Below are 14,765 nucleotides of genomic sequence, written 5' to 3'. Positions count from 1 at the left end.
TCTGTAACAACAAGGAGCAGGGGAAAAGGGCCCTAAAGTAATTGATATTATTTGATATTAAGTGTCTTCCAAAACGTTTAATTTAATTTAAAGATGTAGGTCATGGCAGGAGAGCTCAAAGCTGTGGTGTGCTCCTCCTGCTCTATGTGGGAAGCCGGGAACATTTCCAGTGCCCGGGGCCAGCATGTGTGCAGGAAGTGTCTCCAGCTGCAGCTCCTGGAAGCCCGGGTTTTGAAACTGGAGCGGGGGCTGGGGACACTGTGGAGCATCCGCGAGGTGGAGTGTATCATGGATAGCACATATAGAGAGATGGTCACACTGTAGGCTAAGAGTCCGCATACGGGAAGGGAATGGGTGACCACCAGGCAAAGGAAGAGGACTAGGCAGGCAGTGCAGGAATCTCCTGTGGCTATTCCCCTGCAAAACAGAAATCCCGCTTTGCATACTGTTGAGGGGAATGGCCTCTCAGGGGAAAGCAGCAACAGCCAAATTCGTTGCACCGTGGTTGGCTCTGATGCACAGGGGAGGAGTAAAAAGTGTGGGAATGAAATAGTTATAGGGGATTCAATTGTAAAGGGAATAGATAGGCGTTTCTGTGGCCGCAAACGAGACTCCAGGATGGTGTGTTGCCTCCCTGGCGCTAGGGTCAAGGATGTCTCAGAGCGGCTAGAGGACATTCTGAAGGGGGAGGGTGAACAGCTAATGGTCGTGGTGCACATTGGTACAAACGACATAGGTGAAAAAAGGGATGAGGTACTAAAAGCAGAATATAGGGAGCTAGGGAGTAAGTTGACAAGTAGGACCTCAAAGGTAGTGATCTCAGGATTACTACCAGTGCCACTTGCCAGTCAGAGTAGAAATAGCAGGATATATCAGATGAATATGTGACTGAAGAGATGGTGTGAAGGGGAGGGTTTCAGATTCCTGGGGCATTGGGACCGGCTCTGGGGGAGGTGGGACCAGTAAAAACTGGACGGGTTACACCTGGGCAGGACCGGGACTGATGTCCTTGGGGGATTATTTGCTAGAGTGGTTGGGAAGGGTTTAAACTAAAATGGCAGGGGGATGGGAACCTATGCAAGGAGTCAGAGGGAGGGGAATCAAGGACAAGAACAAAAGACTGAAAGGGGAATAAGAAAAGTGATAGTCAGAGAAATCAAGGGCAAGAATCAAACAGGGCCTCAGTGAAAAATAGTGGGAACGGGACAAGTAATGTTAAAAAGACAAGCCTTAAGGCTTTGTGCCTTAATGTGAGGAGCATTCGCAATAAAGTGGATGAATTAACCACGCAAATAGATGTAAACAGGTATGATATAGTCGGGATTACAGAGACATGGCTGCAGGGTGACCAGGGATGGGAACTGAACATCCAGGGGTATTCAGTATTTAGGAAGGACAGACAAAAAGGAAAAGGCGGTGGAGTTACATTGCTGGTTAAAGAGGAAATTAACGCAATAATGAGGAAGGATATTAGCTCCGATGATGTGGAATCTGTATGGGTAGAGCTGAGAAACACTAAGGGGAAAAAAACGTTAGTGGAGGTTGTATATAGACCCCCAAACTGTAGTGGTGATGTTGGGAATGGCATTAAACAGGAAATTAGAGACGCATGCAATAAAGGAACATCTGTAATTATGGGTGACTTTAATCTGCATATAGATTGGGCAAATCAAATTAGTAACAATACCGTAGAGGAGGAATTCCTGGAGTGTATATGGGATGGTTTTCTGGACCAATACGTTGAGGAGCCAACTAGAGAACAGGCCATCCTAGACTGGGTATTGTGTAATGAGAAAGGAATAATTGGCAATCTAGTTGTGTGAGGCCCCTTGAGGATGAGCGACCATAATATGATAGAATTCTTCATCAAGATGGAGAGTGATGTAGTTGATTCTGAGACTAGGGTCCTGAATCTTAATAAAGGAAACTACGATGGTATGAGGCGCGAGTTGGCTATGATGGATTGGGAAACGTTACTTAAAGGGATGACGGTGAATAGGCAATGGCAAACATTCAAAGAGCGCATGGGTGAACTGCAACAATTGTTTATTCCTGTCTGGCGCAAAAGTAAAACAGGAAGGGTGGCCAAACCATGGCTTACAAGGGAAATTAGAGATAGTATTAGATCCAAGGAAGAGGCATACAAATTGGCCAGAAAAAACAACAGACCTGAGGATTGGGAGCAGTTTAGAATTCAGCAAAGGATGACCAAGGGATTGATTAAGAAGGGGAAAATAGAGTACAAGAGTAAGCTTGCAGGGAACATAAAAACTGACTGTAAAAGTTTCTATAGGTATGTGAAGAGAAAAAGATTTGATAAGACAAATGTAGGTCCCTTACAGTCAGAAACAGGGGAATTTATAATGGGGAAAAAAGAAATGGCTGACCAACTAAATACATACTTTGGTTCTGTCTTCACAAAGGAAGACACAAATAACATACCAGAAACATTGGGGAACACAGGGTTTAGTGAGAGGGAGGAACTGAAAGAAATCAGTATTAGTAGGGAAATGGTGTTGGTGAAATTGATGGAATTGAAGGCCGATAAATCCCCAGGGCCTGATAATCTACATCCCAGAGTACTTAAGGAAGTGGCCCTAGAAATAGTGGATGCATTGGTGGTCATCTTCTGAGATTCTGTAGACTCTGGAACAGTTCCAACAGATTGGAGGGTAGCTAATGTAACCCCACTATTTAAAAAGGGAGGTAGAGAGAAAACAGGGAATTATAGACCAGTCAGCCTGACGTCATTAGCGGGGAAAATTCTAGAGTCCATTATAAAAGATTTAATAGCTGAGCACGTAGAAAACAGTGGCAGAATCGGACAGAGTCAGCATGGATTTATGAAAGGGGAATCATGCTTGACAAATCTACTGAAATTTTTCGAGGATGTAACCAGTTGAGTTGATGAGGGGGAGCCAGAGGATGTGGTTTATTTCGACTTTCAGAAGGCTTTTGACAAAGTCCCACATAAGAGATTAGCGTGTAAAATTAAAGCGAATGAGATTGGGGGTAGTGTATTGAGATGGATAGAAAACTGGTTGGCAGACAGGAAACAAAGAGTTGGAATAAACAGGTCTTTTTCTAAATGGCAGGCAGTGACTAGTGGGGTACCGCGAGGATCGGTGCTGGGACCCCAGTTATTCACAATATATATTAACGATTTAGATGAGGGAACTAAATGTATTATCTCCAAATTTGCAGATGACACAAAGCTGGGTGGGAGGGTGAGCTGTGAGGAGGATGCAGAGATGCTTCAGTGTGATTTGGACAAGCTGAGTGAGTGGGCAAATGCATGGCAGATGCAGTATAATGTGGATAAATGTGAGGTTATCCACTTTGGTAGCAAAAACAGGAAGGCAGATTGTTATCTGGATGGCTATAAATTGAGAGGGGAGAATGTGCAACGAGACCTCGTACACCAGTCGCTGAAGGTAAGCATGCAGGTACAGCAGGCGGTAAAGAAGGCAAATGGTATGTTGGCCTTCATAGCCAGAGGATTCGAGTACAGGAGCAGTGATGTCTTGCTGAAATTATACAGGGCCTTGGTGAGACCACACGTGGAATATTGTGTGCAGTTTTGGTCTCCTTATCTGAGGAAGGATGTACTTGCTATATAGGGAGTGCAGCGAAGGTTTACCCGACTGATTCCTGGGACGGCGGGACTGACATATGAGGAGAGATTGAGTCGGTTAGGATTGTATTAGTTGGAGTTCAGAAGAATATGGGGGGATCTCATAGAAACCTATAAAATTCTAACAGGACTAGACAGGGTAGGTGCAGGAAGGATTTTCCCGATGGTGGGGGAGTCCAGAACCAGGGGTCACAGTCTGAGGATACAGGGTAGACCATTTAGGACTGAGATGAGGAGAAATTTCTTCACCCAGAGAGTGGTGAGCCTGTGGAATTTGCTACCACAGAAAGTAGCTGAGGCCAAAACATTATATGTTTTCAAGACGAGTTAGATATAGCTCTTGGGGTGAAAGGGATCAAAGGATATGGGGAGAAAGCGGGAGCAGGCTATTGAGTTGGATGATCAGCCATGATCATAATGAATGGCGGAGCAGGCTCGAAGGGCCGAATGGCCTACTCCTGCTCCTAGTTTCTATATTTCTATTTCTAAGATTATTTAATGAGGTGAGAACTCTGGATTCCAATATCCACACTGGCCTTTTACTGTACTGATCAAAAGCTGAATACATCGGGGATTATTGACAATTCCCTCACATTACAAACCAAAATGAGTGAAAATTGAGCCCTCAGAAGAAAAATAATTCCAGTCAAGTTCACTATTTTGGTACGTTTCACCAAATCACAACAGACCTGCCTCTCTGACCTGGAGAGACCAGTCTGTCATGGGGTGGATGTATTGCTTTGTTCCTGGGGGAGATGGTGGTATAGTGGTAATGTCACTGGACTAGTAATCCAGAGGCCCAGGCTAATGCTCTGGAGACATGGGTTCAAATCCCACCTTGGCAGCTGGTAGAATTCGAAGTCAATTAATTGATCTGGAATATAAAGCTAGTTTCAGTGATGGTGACTATGAAACTATCACCGACTGTCACAAAACCCATCTGGTTCACTAGTGTCCTTTAGGGAAGGGAATCTGCTGTCCTGACAGACATGTGACTCCATACCCACAGCAATGTGGTTGACTCTTAACTGCTCTCGCAGGAATGGCCTTGTGAGGGCCAAGGGTGGGCATCAAATACTGGCCTTGCCAGTGATGCCCACATCTCATGAAAGAATAAAAATATTGTGGTGGCTGTGAAATTGTACACGGGAACAAGTGGAGCCCATTCTGAACAGTGTCCTAACTACAGCCCCAAGCCTCGACTCCACATCCTTTTGTACTCTTGTCGAGCAATAATCTACTGATCCCAAATTTAACATCATTAACTGAGCCCTAGGATCTATTGCGTTTGTGGGAGACAGTTCCACACTTGGAATCATGTAGAACATTCCTATCATCCTTTGTTTGAAGAAGTGTTTCCTAACTTCTGTCCTGAATAACCTGGCTCTGATCTTATACCCCCTTGTCCTAGACTCTCCTCCCAGCAGAAAACATTTCTGTCTGTTTACCCCATCGGACACAATGTGCAAAATCCAAGATGCTGCACCAAGATGCATATTAAAATTCAGCACAGGATGACCTTTCTTTTAAGGTCACTGTTCTGCCAAAACCAACAATTGGCCACTAAGAGTGATACTGCTCAAAGCAGAGCACCTTCCAGTGAGAATGCTGAAGTTGTTTACTACAGGGTTGGGAGGAAATGTGTCTTCTCGTAATAGATAGGCTTTCAAAAAAGACGTTTTACTGTAGCCTGAACACAGCACCTCATTGGCAGCTAACAATCATGTTGAAGCAAACAGATTCAAAGTCAATAGCATGAGGTAAACATTCTAATCACACCTTGAGCATGGAATCTCACTCACAGCCACAATATTGGGCAACCGACAGCTCAGCTTCTCATAGGCCAAGAGTGCCTGGTTTTACTGGATGTGTAACCCTGGGGGATTGGGGAGCAGTGGGGGAAGGTGTGGGCAAGAGGTTTATCCTCAGCTGCATTACTGTCGCTTGTCTCTCTATCAAACAGTCCAACAAAACAGTTCAGCTTGGTTGTTTTTCAAAATCAAGCCCAATAAAAAGGAAATTCAAATGTTGAGGCATTACGCTGGCAGCCTGTTTATAATAAGTTATAATAAACACTCTACCACCTAGACAAACAAGGGCTGACAGCAAATTCGAACACCTGGAGTAGATGTGCAGCTTTGGTCTCCACATTTAAGGAAGGATATTGCATTGGAGACAGTACGGCGAAGGTTCACTAGATTGGTCCCTGGGATAAGGGAATGCAGAAAGTTAGCATGCAGGTACAGCAAGCAATTAGGAAGGTAAATGGTATGTTGGCCTTTATTGCAAAGGGTTTGGAGTACATGAATAAAGGAGTTTTGTTCCAGTTGTACAGGGTTTTGGTGAGCCCACATCTGGAATACTAAGCGCAGTTTTGGTCTCCACATTTAAGGAAGGATAGACTTGCATTGGAGTCGATACAGCGAAGGTTCACTGGGTGGTCTTGAGGACGAGGGGGTTGTCCTATGATGAGAGGCGAGTAAACTGGGTCTATATTCTCTGGAGTTTAGAAGAATGAGCGGTGATCTCATTGAAACCTACAAGATTCTGAAGGGGCTGGACAGGGTTGATACTAAGAGGATGTTTCCCCTGGCTGGAGAATCTCAAACAAGATCTCAATAAAGGGTTGATAATTTACGAAAGAGATGAGGAGAAATTTCTGCACTCACATGGTTGTGAATCTTTGGAATTCTCTACCCCATGGGGTTGTGAATGCTCCATCGTTGAATACATTTAAGGCTGGGAGAGAGACTTTTGGTCTCTCAGGAAATTAAGGGATTTGGGGAGCAGGTGGGAAAGTGGAGTTAAAGCCCAAGGTCAGCCATGATCATATTGAATGGTGGAGCAGGCTCGATGGGCCGAATGGTATATCCCTGCTCTTATTCCTTATGTTCTTACCACCACCACCTGCAAGTTCCCCTCCAAGTCACTCACCATCCTGACTTGGAAATATATCGCCGTTCCTTCACTGTCGCTGGGTCAAAATCCTGGAGCTCCCTCCCTAACAGCACTGTGGGTGTACCTACACCACATGGACTACAGCGGTTCAAGAAGGCAGCTCACCACCACCTTCTCAAGGGCAATAAATGCTGGTCTAGCCAGAGTGACATGGACAAAATGGCCCAGAGATTTGCACCAGTGCAGTAAATGGGCTAGTCCATGATCTTCAGTCAGGACTAGATTTTCTGGAGGCACCATGACTTGGACCAGCCCATGTGTATTTTCCTTGATGAATAATTTTACAATAAAACTGGGGATGTTTTAAACTGCCCCAGCTCTGCACAAACAGAACTTTCCTTTGAGTGGTGGGATGTTGGTTGTTACTGAGGATCCTACCCACACAGAGTTTCCAGTCCCACTGAGACTGCTCGGGGAAGGACCCAGATCACAGGGGCGTAGAACAGAAAAGGTTGACTCCGCCCCCTCCTTTAGAGAACGGCATATGCAGATGAGATTATGTTTTTAATTTAGAAAGTGATGTTTAATGTAAGTAGCGCTGCTTCAACTGAAAAAGATAGCTGGAAGATATAACAATCTGCATCCTGGATTCCTAACGTGTTCAAAGTAAAGGTTTAATCAACTTTGAAGGGGATTTGCCACAAGGGACTTACTAGAAATAAAGGCCTTAAATTTATACACACTTTGTAATTAAAAGAAGGGAATTTCTTTTAGGTTTGAATTAAGCAATGTAAACAATGAGACCAAATGAGGATTTGGTGCTTTTTTTAAAATCATCAGATAAGTTGGAATTGAGCAGCAGTGGACTAAGAGCAGACTGCCTACCTAACCCTGGGAAAGGGCTTTTCTTGTAGATTTCACTCATTCAAGGCAGCCGAGAATCTATTCCGTCAACCTCTCCTGAATTTGACCCCAGTTTTTCATGATGCGTTTCTTTGATCCTGTGGGATCCTCCTATCCGTTGTGTCTGGGGAGAGCGGTAGCTAAGGTGGGGTGAGCAGGGTTAGGGCAACTGGTCATTTCTTACCATTTCCTTTCATAGGTTTGAAGGAAGCAGCCGAGAATCTAATCCACCAGCCTTGCGCTTGGTCAGGCTGTTTGGTGAGCCAGCCGGCAAGGAAATGTCTTCGTCCAACATATGAAAGGAAATGGTAAGAAATGACCAGTTGCCCTAACCCTGCTCACCCCACCTTAGCTACCGCTCTCCCCAGTCACAACGGATAGGAGGATCCCAAGGGAACAAAGAAACACATCATGAAAAACTGGGGTCAAATTCAGGAAAATCCCTGGGAAATTCACTAAGTATACCTGACCTTCCATTCCTATACAAACATCCCAATTTCCTGGCCTGCACAGGAATCAGTACAAGCCATCTCCATTAATCCAACCAGCTCCAAAGCTCAAAGCTCATACTGTGCTTGGCATCAGTATGTCAAAAATCAACCTAGAATCCAGTTAAAAAATGAAGCAACTGTCCGCCCACTGTTTCACAGGGTTAGCCATTCCACACACCTGGGTGTCTACAAGTGACATCTGTACTGTGTATTCTCTATTTATTCACTAAACATGATCCCACACCTCCTTCTTGCCTACTGCTCATTCTAATATTGAACATTGCTCTAGACTCCAGTTCATTCATTTCCTGAAGACCTTAAATAATGTCCCTATGTTCTCAGCTGTCAGTTCAGCAGTGACAATGGGGTCCAAGTGAATTCACTCCATGGCTGTTGATTCTGAACTAGCTGCTTCAGCCATCTGTATCCCTTTCAGTGAGATGCTGGCTTGGTCTTCCTCACTTTCTTGTTCCGTGTACTTCTGCAAACGTGACCATGAAACATTTTCTAGCTCCTTCCATTACACAAACTTGCCCCCAAGTCAGCAGTCATCTTTCCTGGATCTTCTATATAAGTGTAGTTTCTTGTCTAAGCCACACTCTTATTATATCATTCTTGATCCTTAGCATCTCTCTCCAAACCCCTCTCTCATCACCCCATCCTCCTCTCACCGCCACTGCCCTCCAACCAACTCACCTCTGCTGATAGCATCTTTTGTTTAATTTTTCCCATGCTCCAGCACTCAGTTCCACATAACAACATGAAGATCTTCAATACCCCAATAAAACGACCTCCATTCTGATCTTCCCTAATGTAAGCACTCCTACCATTCCCTTATCATCTCTTAACACTCTGATCCCCAATTCCATTTATCAATTTAACAGAGCCTTTCATTTTACTCCCTTCCAGACCAAGATATTCCTTACTTCTCCCCACCACCCCACAGTATCCAGAGCCATACTCAAGGTGCTAAATTGGAAACAAGATCATAATTTGAAGAACAGAACTAAAGCCAACCCGAGTAAAATATTGCACCAACTCACAACTGGAACAGGAAGCTTTGTTTACTGACGTAAGGCTTAAAATCCAGCGAAGATGAAGTAAAGATGTTAACAGGAGATGTGTCACTCGGTGAACAACCTCCCACTTGCAGCATAAATATAGACAAAGTATAGCTGTCACTTTTACTACAGTCAACTTTGTTAAACTCCTTACCTCGCTTGCTCCACACTGCACCATGACCTGGGACATGTAAATCACATTTCCAAGGGACTTGATATCTTCGCCCTCCCAGCCCTGAATTTGCTCAGACAAAATCTGCAGCTCGAGTTGTTTCCTCTTTCGCAGTTCCTGGCACTGAGTCTAGTAAGAAGAAAATATTGTTATGGTCAAAACAGGGGCACTTGCTGTTGTTTCTCAAACATTAATCTCATCAATTTAAAGAGAAAGTATGACCAACAGCAAGAGGATATTGGCATCCATACGTTCATTTGTGAAATAAACAACTCTCATTTATATGATACCTTTAACATAGAGAAATGATCCATGGGAGCTTCACAGGAGCATAATCAGGAAAAGAAAATTGACACCAACCACAGAAGACATTTTTTTAAAATTCATTCACGGGATGTGGGCTTCGCTGACTAGCCCTGCATTTACTGCCTATTCCTAATTGCCCCTTGAGAAGGTGGTGATGAGTTACCTTCTTCAACCGCTGCAGTCCATGTGGTGTGGGTACACCCACAGTGATGTTAGGAAGGGAGTTCCAGGATTTTGACCCAGTGACAATGAAGGAACGGCGATATATTTCCAAGCCAGGGTGGTGAGTGGCTTGGAGGGGAACTTCCAGGTGGTGGTGTTCCAATGTGTCTGCTGCCCTTGTCCTTCTGGATGGTAGCGGTCGTGGGTTTGGAAGGTGCTGTCTAAGGATCCTTGGTGAATTCCTGTAGTGCATCTTGTAGATGGTACACACTGCTGCTACTGTGCGTCAGTGGTGGAGGGAGTGAATGTTTGTGGATGTGGTGCCAATCAAGCGGGGCTGCTTTGCCCTGGATGGTGTCAAGCCTTTTGAGTGTTGTGGGAGCTGCACTCATCCAGGCAAGTGGAGAGTGTTCCATCAAATGTCTCTTGTAGGTGGTGGACAGGCTTTGGGGAGTCAGGAGGCGAGTTACTCGCAGCGGGATTCCTAGCCTCTGATCTGCTCTTGTAGCCACAGTATTTATATGGCTCGTCCAGTTCAGTTTCTGGTCAATGGTAACCATTAGGACAGGTGAGAAAAGCTTCAGCAAAGTAGTAGGATTTAGGGAGCATCTTATAAGAGGAGAGAGAGACGAAGAGGTTTAGGGAAGGATTCCAGAGCTTGAAGCCCAGGCAACTGAAGGCATGATCATCAAGGGGCCAGAATTAGAGGATTACAGAGATCTTGGAGGATTGTAAGGCTGGAAGAAAGTACAGAGATAAGGAGGGGCGAGACCATGGAGGGATTTGAGGCACTGAGACTGGGAGTCAATGTAGGTCAGTGAGCACAGGGGTGGTGGTTGAATGGGACTTGGTGCGAGTTAGGAGATGAGCCAGGATAGCATTGGAACAAATAATCTCTTTAATCATCAAAAGAAGTTCTTTAATGGCTGGAAGCTGGTAATATGCTTTTTTTATTATAAGATTAATGATTTCATAGCAAACCCAAACTAGTTTTGCTTGGTTACTGGTGAGGGTTGTAAAATCATCGCACTGTGATTACAATGTTGTTAACTTCACATTGCCAAAGTTGCATTAAAGGGCAATGATGTGGCAGTTTTTTGATCCACTCCTTTCACCAACTGTTTCCAAAACTTTATAAATCTATTTTACAAGATATCAAGCAAATTCTCTGCAACACGAATGCAAAAAGCACTTGCATTAAATGCAAAAATCACTCTGTGCCTGTAATCGCCACCCAGTGAGACTCTGACCTTGGCTGGAGCTTCGGGAAGGGCAGCAGGAGAATGGCGACCTTTACCCAAATGGGAAAAGGGAACAGATTCAATCGAATCAGAGGCCAAAAAAACTGTACATTCCTTAAAAACCAATCAGCTGACAGAAACACAGCTTGTTGGAAAGGACAAACTCGCACTGACGGAGCATCTTTCACACCCTCGAGATATCCCAAAGTGCTTCGCGAGCATTAACTAATTTTGAAGTGACTGTCACGTGGCAGCCAATTTCTGCACAGTAAGCTCCCAAAAACCTGAGTGAAATGTCAGGTAGTGGGAATTGTCTTTCGCTGTGCTGGTCGAGGAATATTATCCATCGCACCAGGAAGAACTCTGTTCTTATTCGAATGCCGGCCACGAGATCTTTTACCTGCTGTAAGGGTAGATGGGGCCTCGGTTTAATGCCTCATTTGAGAGATGCCCACATTTCAGTCATATGGCACTCCCTTCAGTATTACACTGGAGCATCAGATCGATTATCTACCAAACTGGAGCTGGGCTCAAACACACAAGCTCCCAACTCGGGGACAGGAATTCTACCTACTACCACGGCCAATGCATCATCGTTTCTTAATTACGAAATGCAGGATATTAAAACAGTTACTGATCAATAAAGATAATGAATGTGCATATGCCGGAGTAATGGAATTTTAAAAGTACTAAGGTCAGGAGGTAAACAAAAGTCAAACTGTCAGGATTATCGAACGGATAACAAAATAAAAATAGAATTACCTGGCAAAACTCAGCAGGTCTGGCAGCATCGGCGGAGAAGAAAAGAGTTGACTTTTCGAGTCCCCTGTTCCGTTGAAGGGTCGTGAGGACTCGAAACGTCAACTCTTTTCTTCTCCGCCGATGCTGCCAGACCTGCTGAGTTTTTCCAGGTAATTCTGTTTTTGTTTTGTTTTGGATTTCCAGCATCCGCAGTAGTTTTTTGTTTTTATCAAACGGATAACCTGCTGACAGAGAAAAAACAAATCCCATTTGCACATTGGCAGCTGGCTCCAAGAGGGCAGAAACAGACTGGTGAAATGGACAGGCACATGGCAAATACAGTTTAATGCTGATGATTTTGGGAGGAACAACATGGAGGGGCAATAAAATCCAACATAAAGGGGAATCCCAAAGTCTTCTATAGACATATAAATAGTAAAAGAAGGAATAGGGCCGACTAGGGACCTAAAAGGGAATTTACACATGGACGAAGGGGCCATGGCTGAGGTATTAAATGAATACTTTGCACCCGTCTTTACCAAGGAGGTAGATGCTACCAAGGCCATGGTGACAGACAAGGAAACTCTGTCACTAGAAGGGTTCAAAATTGACAAGGAGGAAGTGTTGAATAGACTGTTGGTACTTAAAGTTGACAAGGCACAGGGACCAGATGAGATGCATCCAAGGATACTGAAGGAAGTGAGAGTAGAAATTGCAGAGGCACTGGCCATAATCTTTCAGCCTTCCCTAGACTCGGGGGTGGTGCCAGAGGACTGGAGAATTGCAAACATTATGCCCTTGTTCAAAAAAGGTTGTAAGAATTACAGCAATTACAGACCAGTCAGTTTAACTTCAGTGGTGGGGAAGATTCTAGAAACAATTATTCAGGATAGAATTAGTAGTCACATGGAATAATACGGGTTGATAAGGAAGAGCCAGCATAGATTTCTAAAGGGGAATTAGTGTTTAACTAACTTGCTGGAGTCTTTTGAAGAGGTAACAGAAAAGATCAATGAGGGTAATGCTGTTGGTGTGGTGTACATGGAGTTTCAAAAGGCATTTGATACAGTGCCACACAACAGACTCGTGAAAAAAGTTATTGCTCATGGAATAAAAGGGACAGTAGCAACATGGATACAAAATTGGCTGAAAAATATGAAGCAAAGAGGTCAATGGATATTTTTTGGGCTGGTGGAAGGTTTGTAGTGGAGTTCCCCAGGAGTCGGTATTGGAACCCTTGGTTTTCCTGATATATATTAATATATGTTATATATAGATCTTGGTGTGCAGGGGACAATTTCAAAGTTTGTGGATGATAGGAAGCTTGGAAGTGTTGTGAACTGAGGAGGATGGAGTGGAACTTCAAGAGGACAGAGACAAGTTGGTGGAGTGGGCAGATAGGTGGCAGATGAAGTTCAATGTGGAGAAGTGTGAGGTGATTCATTTTGGTAGGAAGAACATGGACAGACAATATAAAATAAGGGGTGAAATTTTGAAGGGGGTGCAGGAGCAGAAAGACCTGGGTGTATATGTGCATAGATCATTGAAGGTGGCAGGACAGGTGGAGAGAGCAGTTAATAAAGCATATAGTATCCTGGGCTTTATTAATAGGGGATAGAGTACAAGAGCAGGGAGGTTATGCTGAATTTATATAAGACACTTGTTAGACCTCAGCTGGAATATTGTGCACAGTTCTGGGCATCACATTATAGGAAGGATGTGAACACATTGGAGAGAGTGCGGAAGAGGTTTACAAGAATGGTTCCAGGGATGAGAAACTTCAGCTATGAGGATAGATTGGAGAAGTTGGGAGTGTTCTCCTTGGAGAGAAGAAGGCTTAGAGGAGATTTGATAGAGATGTTCAAAATCATGAGGGGGCTGGACAGAGTAGATAGGGAGAAGCTGTTCCTGCTCGTAAAAGGATCAAGAACGAGAGGGCCCAGATTTAAAGTGATTTACAAAAGAAACGAATGTGATGTGAGAAAAAACTTTTTCACACGAGTGGTTTGGGTCTGGGATGCACGGCCTGGAAGTGTGGTGGAGGCAGGTTCAATCGAGGCTTTCAAGAGGGCATTAAATGATCATTTGAATAGAAACAATGTGCAGGGGTATGGGGAAAAAGCAGGGCCATGGCAATAGGTCATAAAGTTCATTTGGAGAGCTGGTGCAGATACGATGGGCTGAATGGCCTCCTTCTGTGCTGTTAAAATTCTGTGATACTGTGAAATGGTAATATTTTGAGGGGGGTTAGAAACATATGAGATAGGAACAGAAGGCCATTCAGCCCCTCGAGCCTGCTCCGCCATTCAATAAGATCATGGCTGATCTAATTTTAACCTCAACGCCACATTCCTGCCTACCCCCGATAACCTTTCACACCCTTGCTTATCACGAATCTATCTAGCTTTGCCTTAAGAGATATTCAAAGACTCTGCCTCAACCACCTTCTAAGGAAGAGAATTCCAAAGTCTTACGACTCTCAGATAAAATTTCTCCTCATCTCCGTCTTAAATGAGCGACCATTTATTTTTAAACAGTGACTCCTAGTTCTAGATTCTCCAACAAGAGGAAACATCCTCTCCATATCCACCCTGTCAAGACCCCTCAGGTTTCAATCAAGTATGTTTTATATTACAAATTTTTTTTTTATTAATTAATTGAATTCAAATTTCACCAGTGGTGGGATTGGAACCCGTATCCCCAGAACATTAACCTGGGCCTCTGGATTACTAGTCCAGTGACATTATCACTGCGCCACCGTCTCCCAATAAGGTTAGGGTTGCAGAAACAGACAGCCGGACATGGGAATGCATATTCACACATCTTTGAAGGTGGCAGAGCAAGTTGATAAAGTGATTAAGAAAATGAATGGGATACTTGGGTTTGTAAATAGGGGCATTAAATACAAATGCAGGAAGTTATGCTGAACCTTTACAATCTCTAACTAGGCCTAAGCTGGAGTATTGTGTACAATTCTGGATTTCACAATTTAGGAAGGATGTCAAGGCCCTGGAGAGAGTGCGGAGAAGTTCAACTAGGAATTTAATCACTGAAGGAGTGATTGGATTGAAGTTTTCAAGACACAAAGGGGAACAAATGGGGTAAATGGAGAGAAACGATCTCCACTGGCTGGAGAATAGCAGACATGGACTAAAA

The 14,765-nt window shown here is 44.1% G+C and overlaps 1 protein-coding gene across 2 annotated transcripts in view; it reads right to left on the bottom strand.

Annotated features, from left to right (window-relative positions):
* The window catches only part of arhgef6 (Rac/Cdc42 guanine nucleotide exchange factor (GEF) 6), a 166,889-nt gene that overhangs the window by 23,488 nt on the left and 128,636 nt on the right, over window positions 1-14,765 (bottom strand). For both annotated transcript variants that reach the window (XM_078547727.1, XM_078547728.1), the window contains exon 11: window positions 9,142-9,288. In XM_078547727.1, coding sequence (XP_078403853.1) covers window positions 9,142-9,288 — 147 coding nt within the window. The remainder of the gene's footprint in view (window positions 1-9,141; window positions 9,289-14,765) is intronic.

This window comes from Cetorhinus maximus, chromosome 8 (assembly GCF_964194155.1).
Source record: "Cetorhinus maximus chromosome 8, sCetMax3.hap1.1, whole genome shotgun sequence".
Classification (NCBI taxonomy): domain Eukaryota; kingdom Metazoa; phylum Chordata; class Chondrichthyes; order Lamniformes; family Cetorhinidae; genus Cetorhinus; species Cetorhinus maximus.
The sequence above is the reverse complement of the archived record's forward strand: the minus strand, read 5'-3'. Positions and strand labels throughout refer to the sequence as shown.